A 9,903-nucleotide genomic window follows, 5' to 3' on the forward strand; every position below is an offset into this window, starting at 1 on the left:
TTCTTTTTTTTTTTTTTTTGAGCTATCAGTTCATGTGTTTATTTGTTGCACCCATTGCTTTTCCAGTGTTTTTAGGGAGCATTTAAGAACCCCTATAGTAAGTTGTCCAGGTATGAGTCTAGAAATTTAGATCAGAGAAGATACAGACAGAATGAACAAAGTCAGCACCAGAATGCATTCGGGCTGTAGGCATTCCAGCCCGATGGTTCTGCAGATTAATTAAAATTTGAGCTGCAAGTTTATTTCTGATCTTCCTACCAGAAGTAGCTAGAAATGAAATGCGGTCATTTGTAGGATTTACACTGGCCACAAGGAGAAACATGATAATTCTTCCAGGGTAAAGATTTCCTGATAACTGAATTTCAAAAACAATTTGATCTCATTGAAGATTATAGGTGAAATAACCTTATACTTTATCATCTAAATCAGGACACTTTAGAATGGGACAGGGGGGTTATCTAGTCCTTTGACAGACAAGGAAAACATTTTACTTATTTTATCAAGAAAGTATAAATGTCTTAAAATTCAGCCCAAATTACTTAAGTTTAATATTTATAAAAACCACAATCCATGAAGATAAAATGTCTATTAAGAAATCAATCTTCAGAGCCTGTTTTCAATAAGTTTTCTAGTCATAATGTTACAGTGCAAAGAATTATAAGAATTATTTTAAAATTAATCTCCTACTGATCAAGACATGTTTTTTAATTACTCAAAGAGCTGAGAGAGGGCACAGCATCATTTCACAGTATCAGCTCCAAACTGTCTACTAAGTACCACCATGGATGGCATTTACCTCCTGAGTTTAAGGAAAAGAACAGAAATGTCAAATTAGAAATTCATGGTGATTAAATGTTTTATCCATGTAAATGAAGGTAAATTAAGCTGAAAAATAAATATCAAATAGTGCAAGGTATCTGATATAAAAAAACAATGAGAGTATAAAAACCTGAAGCATATTAAGACAAAATTTTTAAAACTATACCAACAAGACCATGAAAATAACACTATTACAAAGATAAATGTCCTTTTAGAGACACAGATGTAGAGAACAAACATATGGACACCAAGGGGGGAAAACCACGGGGGGGGGGGTGAGATGAATTGTGCGATTGGGATTGACATGTATACACTGATGTGTATAAAACTGATGACTAATAAGAACCTGCTGTATAAAAAAACAAACAGAAAAACAACTAATACTAAACTTTCTTTGGGTTATTTGTATGGAAATATGTTAATATAAATGTTTCAGACGTTACATGAAATTTCTAAAAATCTTATATGTCCTGGTATAATGTTATAAGTCATAATTCTAGTTATTACTTTAAAATGTGTATCTCAGAAATAACTAAATTTCCTTGTCAACTGCATTATTATGAACTTTCATCAAATCTTTAACCGTGGGCACTTTTAAGTCTTTTGTCATTTACAGACAGTTCTGGGTGTACTCTGATGCTCTTGCAAAAATGTTCCTATAAAAGGGTTTCATCTTCAAGGAATTCATGGAAAAGACTCTGACAAGTACAGGTTTCTGGTAACTGACTATACTGCTGAACTGAATGAATAAGCATTTTCAGAACTCTAATGGAAAACTGATGAACTCATAAAAGTGCTAACAAAAGATCAAGATGAAAAAAAAATTAATTACATGGGACTGAGTGAACTGATGAGGATGATTATAATTTTTGTGACTTTCTATTTGAATAAAAAAAAAATCCCACAAGGACTCAGAAGCAAAATATATACAAATCAATTTTCACTGCAAAGTAAAGGAGCTGTTACAGTGGACGATTCCTGGACTGAATGTCACTATTATGACATAGTGTGAGTGGGTTTCGTGTTTGGTAATCGCAGTCATTGTTGCTTTCGTTGTGGTCATCCATTTACAATGCTTGGTGGCAGTCTATCTCTTGTAAAAATAAAATACAGCGTGTATGTGTGAAAAAAAAATTTCAATAGTTTAAAAACTATTCTGATTGCATGGATTTATATAAAGGTGTTTCTTGCTAAAAAAAAAAAATTAATGATGTAATCTTTCACCTCTAAAAAAAAAAAGTCATTTTATTCTATTTATATACTATAAAGAAAATATAGTAATGATAGAAATACAGTATATATTTTTATTATTCAAAAGTACTTAGCACTGACTTGTTAGTGAACACTTGAGTTTAATCAAAACTGCTCTAGATTGGATTTTCTGAATCTATTTGTACTTCTGATTATGTATCTAGCAGAGAGTACAGTGAAACCAAACACACGTAATGAGCATACTAGAGTATAAAGAAACAAACTCCTCAGCTGAGAAGTCTTCCCTACTGAGAACCAAAGAAAAGTCGTCAGAGTATAAAAGAACTTGTCATTCTCATCCCATGTGTTTTAAAGCAAACGGGTTGATAATAAAATGAAAACATGCTGAAGAAAAACTACACAGTCTCATTAGGCTGCTCAGACCACCGTCTGACTTAAGCAAATGCTACCTTTGTTTGGACACACAGTCGACTGCATCTGGAAGCAGCTGAGAGCCCAAACCCAAGGTACTGCTTTATTTTCCAAGTGCGCTAGAAGGCTATATACTTCGGAATTTCTGAGTTGTTATCAGGCTACGTAAGTAAGAACAATGAAACACAAGTCTTCTCAGAGGATGTTAGTTAGGCATGTTAACATTTTAATAATTGAAAACCCTACTTTTCAATTCAAGTGTTCAAATTTTTAAAAAATTATTATTAAAGCATATCAAAGAGTCGAAAGCCATTGTTTCTGTACCAGAAAAACTATCCTAATACCTTATAACATTCACATTTAAGATAATAAATAAGAGACCATACCTATTGTTAGTAGTCAAATCACACTGAAATCCAGAGGCCTGGTGTGAGAACCGGACAAGGGGGCACCGAGCATTTAGTATTTTCTGCACTCCCACACAGCCCGGGCCGAAGTGGTCAAGGCATTCTCCTACCACAGACAGGATCTTCTGTGTTGCAATTCTTTCCGAAGGAACGTTTTTCACTTGAAATTCCATCAGAAAATTTCCTGAGGCCTGAATAATAAAAACATTTGTAAACAGGAGCTTTTCATAAAAAGGAATTTCTTAAAAAAACTTTTCTAAAAGGATGCTCTAAGTCATTTCTGGCCAAAACACACACACACACACACACACACACACACCCCAACAAAACCCAAAACAAACAAAGAAAATCAATAACCACACAAACACATACACAAAAAATTCTTCATGCGATCACAGCCAAAAGCAGACCAAAAATCTTCAGCTCTCAAAATAGACAACCTACAGACTAGGAGAAAATATTTGCAAACGACGTGACCGACAAGGGCTTAATTTCCAATCTATACAAACAGTTCATACAACTCAATAACAAAAAAGCAAACAACCCAATCAAAAAATGGGCAGAAGACCTAAATAGACATTTCTCCAAAGAAGACATACAGATGGCCAACAAACACATGAAAGAATGCTTAACATCACTAATTATTAGAGAGATGCAAATCAAAACTACAGTGAGGTATCACCTCACACCCATCAGAATGGCCATCATTAAAAAGTTGACAAATAATAAATGCTGGAGAGGGTGTGTAGAAAAGGGAACCTTCCTACTCTGTTGTTGGGAATGGAAATTGATACAGCCACTATGGAGAACAGTATGGAGGTTCCTTAAAAAACTAAAAATAGAACTACTATACAACCCAGCAATCCCACTACTGGGCATACACTCTGAGAAAACCATAATTCAAAGAGTCATGTACCACAATGTTCATTGCAGCTCTGTTTACAATAGCCAGGACATGAAAGCCACCTAAGTGTCCATCGACAGATGAATGGATAAAGACAATGTGACACACACACACCCACACACAATGGAATACTACTCAGCCATTAAAAAGGACAAAATAATGCTATCTGCAGCAACACGGATGGACCCAGAGATTATCATACTAAGTGAAGTCAGAAAGAGAAAGACAAATATGTGATACCTTTTGTGTGTGGAATCTAACATATGATACAAATGAACTTATTTATAAAACAGAAACAGACTCAGAAGACATAGAAGACCAACTTATGGTTACCCAAGGGGGTGGGGGAGGGATAAATTAGGAGTTTAGGATTAGCAGATACAAACTATTGATACTATACATAAAATAAACAAGGTCCTACTGTATAGCACAGGGAACTATATTCAATATCCTGTGATAAACCATAATGGAAAAGAATATGAAAAAGAATATCTGTATGTATAGCTGAATCACTTTGCTGGACACCAGAAATCAACACAACATTGTAAACCAACTATACTTCAATAAAAATACTTTCAAAATATCTTCAGTTTTCTTTTGTTTCTCTAGAGTAAAAATACTAACCTGAAAAATCATTGGCTTTTTATAATTAACTTACATACCACAGTATATATCATAAAGTAATACAATAGTAGAACCATAGATTCTATAAATTCTGTGAACATACATGTGCCCTTTCCAAGTTAGCCTTTCCATTTTAATAAGATCTGTAAACCCACAGTAGTTATAACAGGAAATATATGCACGAGGACAGTAGATCAATAGAAGAAAACAGTACAAACAGACCTATCTACAGAAATTTAATAGTTAATAAAATGAACTCTGCAAATTACTGCAGGAAAATTGCTATTGAAACAATGAGCCAAGTGGCCATTAAAAAAATACACTAGACTAGTCCAAAACCAAAGTAAATTCAACACAGACCAAAGACTTAAACATAAAAGGTTTTAATCAATAAAGTACCAGAACACAATGGGGCAAAGTTTCTACAATCTTGGAGTGAAGGATTCTCTAAGCATGACATGAAATTCCAGAACACACAAAAGAATACGGATGAATAAAAATTAAAACCATCTTCAGGCCAAACATATATTCCTTACTAGATAAAAGACAAATGAAGACAATAATACATATCATATAAAGGGCTAACTTTCCTAATTTATGAAGGGAAGGGACGAAAATGGAAGGGACGAAAGCCCACCCAATTCTAAAAATGGACAAAAACACTTGAATAAGAAACTAACAGAAGAAATAAAAATGAGTAAGAAACATAGAAAGAGATGTTCTTGTTGTCCAGAAACTAAGAAGAAATTAAAATAACAATGAGATTTTTCATTTATCAGTCTGGCAAAGACAAAAAGGGCGACAGGACCAGTGTTGGTGGGTGAGGGGAAACACATACATCCCGTCAGTGGGAGTGTAAACCGGGACATACTTTTGGGACAACTTCAGTATTGGAATAGCAAAATACATATCAATAAGCTTTTGATTAGCTATTCAAATCCTAGGAAATCACCCCAAAGGAACGCTCATACAGATGAGCTGATTTGCAAGGCTGTCCCCTCACTGCAGCATTATTTGTGTGGTAGACACTTTTTAAGAGCTCTGTCTAGCTTAGTAAAGCCTCCTACCCCTCTTTGAGAACTCAGTCCCCCTGAAAGGATCATGGCCCTGACAACACATGTGGACCAGGCAGGGCGGCTGATGTGAGCACTGTAGGGGCACCCCTCATCCAGCCAGCCGTCTCCACCAGGAACTGCAGCTGAGGTTACGAGGCAACCACGTGGTTGAAACATAACTCAGAAGCTTTGGGGCAGGCACAGTCTACACCATGAGGATGAAAATGTAAAGAAAATCGAAGCAGGTGGGGAGAGGGGAGTGAAGGGAAGGAAGATGTTAAGTAAATCAAATACGTGGAGAAGCAGCAGAACCCCTCGTGGACTCCTGACTGGTTATACTTCCTAGTGCTGTCCTTTCCTAAGACTCACCCACATTCCTGACCCTGGGCTCTGGGATGCTTCCTCTACTTCTTTTGTTTGCTTGTTTAAGCTGCTTTGGGTTGGTTTCTGTTATGCACAACCTAAGAATATTACCTAATATAGTTGGCAATAAAGTGGGGAAAAAAGATACCGTCCCCTGTCTAACAAATAAAGCACTGGTTAAGTAAATTATGGTACATTCGTTCAACAGAACATTCTGCATCCATTGAAAAGGATGCAGTAGACTGAGATGCTGAGACACTATTAAGTGGGGGGAAAAAAATCACGTTAAAAGCTGTATAGATTATATTATAATCTCTTCCTAACTGCCCTCAACTCAGGCTAAAGAATAAAACAAGCCCAGAGAACCACACACCAAGGGGGAGTGCTGGGACACACGGAGCACCAAGAGGTAAGAGGGAGAGGCTCACAACTGCATACAGTGGTCAGGAAGCTGCTTTATGGAGGATGAGTTTAAAAGTGCTCCTGGTTTTTTAAAATCTATTCTTATTTATTTAAAAATAAAAAAAAATAAAAGTGTTCCTGTTTTTCATGTTTCATTTTTAAAATGTTTCTATTAGCAAAGCTATTATCATCTTAAACAAGCATATATTTCAGAGTATATGTTTATAACAACACTGCGTAAGTTAAACCTACATACGAAATAATGTTAAACTGTTTAGTGAGACTGGAGCACCGTCTTTTAAAATATCTTTTCCTAACAGCTCTCTATTTCAGAAATCTAAGATCCAACTAAGTTTCCAACTCCTTCCTCTGCTTCCAACAGAAAAAAATGTATTTCTTACTGTCTAGCAGTCCTCTCAAACACCCCATGAGCTGGCATTACAGCACTATGCCAATTTTATGGCTAGGAGAATCGAGGCACAGGGAAGGTAAATAACTTTCCCAGGGTCATACAGCTGGTAAGTAAAAGAACTGCTATTCTGCCCTCCCGAGCCCAAGCTTTCACCATTACAACACATTATAATGCACTTCAATTATCTGGCAAGTTCTTTTATTTAATATAAAAATAGCCTAAAATAATTTAAGTGTCCCTGCCAGGAATTTAATACAATTTCAAGGACATGTTAGTCTTAATCAGACTGACCCGTTTCACTTTCATGTGTTTCGTATTTCTTGGCCAGTTTCAACTATGTAATTACATGCTGAGCAGGTAAAGTATGGCGGGCACTGTGTGGGATGAGAAAATGAACAGACGTGGATCCTGCCCTGCCCACGCTTAGGACACAGTGAGAGACACAGATCAACCACGAACTAAACGTAACACAGAAGGAATCTGGAGACAGAAGTATGAGCTACACTCCGAAAACGGAGTGACTAATTTTGACCGGAGCAGAGGAAACAATCAAGTATGGTTTAAGACGGTGGAGTCAGAACGAGGCCTTGAAACCCGTGTAGGAATGGTAGCCAGGCGTGGAAGGGAAGCGCACTCCTCAGTGAAGACACAGAACGACGGTTCAGTGGCCATTCATATCCTAAAAGTGCCCCACAACTGGTAATTAAATGATGTGATTGGAAAACTGGGTGTGTGAAGATAGAGAAAGACAAACGATTACTAAAATCAATTATGAGACAGATCATTTCAATTCTGTTAAAACCAAGAACTGTTCTAAGCTTGTGGATGATCCAGTCTGTGTTTTAAGATAACTCCAGCAACGACTGAGGGCTGGAATACCAAGGCAGGACACGAGAAGCACGTGGAAAGCAGGATGTTGCTATAACCATCTAAGTGAGAATTTATAAGGGACCGTGTCACTATAGCTTTGAGTATGTAAATGAAGAGGTAGACCTGAAAGATTAGCTTAGATATCTTCGCTTAGACGACAGCAAATGTCAGGAAAGCTAAAATGCCACTGATTAACATGTGACACATACCTAAGAACTTTTATAAAAACTTATAAAGAATATTTACAAGGAGATGAAGATAAAGTTTTGTTTTCAAAATGTCAAGTTTGAAGTTTCAACTGGACATCTACACAGAGATGATTACTAGTTTGAAATACATAAGAAAGAACAGTCCTAAAAAGCTAAGATTTTACAAAAACACAGAAGCCTTTTCAAATCAAAGTTGTAATGAAATTAAAGCACCTCATATTGTTTGGGATGATGACAGACACACTGATTAAGTTTACTCTGTCAGACACGCATGTTAATAAGAACATAAATGGGATATACAATTTCTAAACTGTAACAGGAAGGGAGGAAAGGGCAGACTAAAGAAAGAATCCAACAGGAGGAGGAAAGGAAAGGAATGAAAAGCATAGAAAATAGGAAATAAAAAATAAGACAGTAGAAATAAATCCAAAAATTACCAGTCATACTAAATAAGAAGACTCCCAGATTGGAGTAAAAGCATAGAATTCAGTATCTGCTATTTATACTCAAAACGTAACAACACATGTGAAGGCTGGAAATACTGATGCAGGAGGAGAAGGTGCGTGAGACAAGTAACGAGCCGCCATCTTCACCAACAAAAAAGAATTTAAAGAAAAGGCATTTAGAGATGATGGACAAAATTTAATGATAAATGAACAACCCAATAAAAAGGTATAATAATCATATACCTATATGTAGCTAACATAGTCTTTGAATAAAACAAATATCAAAAGAATTCTGAGAAATGAAGAGAAACAAAAATCATGAGATGTAAAAAGCATTTCACTAACTAGATCACGCAGATGAAAAAATTAGTTAATACACACATAATCTGAATAACACAGTAAGGAACCCTGGCCTACCCCCAAAAAATTCTCAATCCTCAAAAAGAACAACCATTTTATTACATGTTTAAGATATTCACAAAAAAATGATAACATTAGACCAATACAAAGGAAGACTTTACAATTCCAAAGAATCAGTATCAAACAGACCCTATTCTTTAACCATATTGCTTCTTAAGCTTAGAAATCAAGTTGTAATTTTATTAAATCCAAAGATTGCTTCTTAAGCTTAGAAATCAAGTTGTAATTTTATTAAATCCAAAGATTTCCTTTATTTTTTCTGACAACGTTGTGATTTAAAGAAATGTAATTACCTTGTGAGTACTAAATTTTTCAATTTCATCTAGATCCAAAAACATGTCCAAATCACATCCTAATTTTCCAAAACTGTTCACTGAAGAGCCAAAGGGTCTGACGGTGCAGTCCGGAAAATACGCAGCGGCTACATCTTCAATAAGAGAGCAGGTGAGATATCGGAGCTTGGTGTTCTCCTCTGTGAGCTGGAATTCCCTCAGGAGAGTGTTCAGCTGATCATCGACCTAGCTGGCCAGAACAAAAACAAGAGAATATAGAAAATGTTAAGGTCACGTGAAATAATTGTCATTTTACTTCCTGAAATTTGATGGCTCAGGAGACCTACCTTAAAAAGGCGCAATCTTTTTACATGTAGCCTTAAAAGTGGATTTTACAAATGCCCTTTAAAAAGCACTAAGGAATGAGGACACCAGCAAAAAACAAAAGTTGCCTAGAATTAAAACTACTGTTTTTCTTAGGCCATGAGTATAAAGTATTGTTTTAGAAAATGCAAACAGTAAAATGCCCCAGTAGAGGAGGTCAAAGCAACCACAAAGCTGGACATTTAAATGAAGTTGGGGGGAGAGAAGAACCAATGTTAAAGGCAAGTAACACCAGAAATAAGCAAGGCTCCGAGGAATGCAGGCCCAAGGTCCCCCAGTTCCTCCGAACAGCAGTCCTGTATGCTCCCTAGAAGGCTGGTGATAGAACGATCACACACTGTGAAGGCGCATGCTGGAGCTGAATATTTAAAATGAAAACCACAGCCTTAAATGCCCACATTTGAAAATAATATTGAAAATAACTGAACTAAACACTTAACTCAAGAAAAATAAATAACAGAAAGCAGAGGAAATACAAAAGTTTTTTTTCTTTAAAAATTAGAAAATCAGGGCTTCCCTGGTGGCGCAGTGGTTGAGAGTCCGCCTGCCGATGCAGGGGACACGGGTTCGTGCCCCGGTTCGGGAAGATCCCACATGCCGCGGAGCGGCTGGGCCCGTGAGCCATGGCCGCCGAGCCTGCGCGTCCGGAGCCTGTGCTCCACAACGGGAGAGGTCACAACAGTGAGAGGCCCG

General features: G+C 36.7%; 1 protein-coding gene across 1 annotated transcript in view; it reads right to left on the bottom strand.

Moving 5' to 3' along the window:
* MTPAP (mitochondrial poly(A) polymerase) overlaps nucleotides 1-9,903 on the bottom strand; it is a 29,012-nt gene that overhangs the window by 12,650 nt on the left and 6,459 nt on the right. Inside the window, exons 4-5 of the mRNA XM_027122012.1 lie at nucleotides 8,848-9,072; nucleotides 2,829-3,040 (exon numbers count right to left, since the gene is read on the bottom strand). Of these exons, the coding sequence (XP_026977813.1) occupies nucleotides 2,829-3,040; nucleotides 8,848-9,072 (437 nt within the window). The remainder of the gene's footprint in view (nucleotides 1-2,828; nucleotides 3,041-8,847; nucleotides 9,073-9,903) is intronic.

The sequence above is a fragment of the Aethalodelphis obliquidens genome, unplaced genomic scaffold (genome assembly GCF_003676395.1).
Source record: "Aethalodelphis obliquidens isolate GAN/ISIS:26980383/991018 unplaced genomic scaffold, ASM367639v1 scaffold23, whole genome shotgun sequence".
Classification (NCBI taxonomy): domain Eukaryota; kingdom Metazoa; phylum Chordata; class Mammalia; order Artiodactyla; family Delphinidae; genus Aethalodelphis; species Aethalodelphis obliquidens.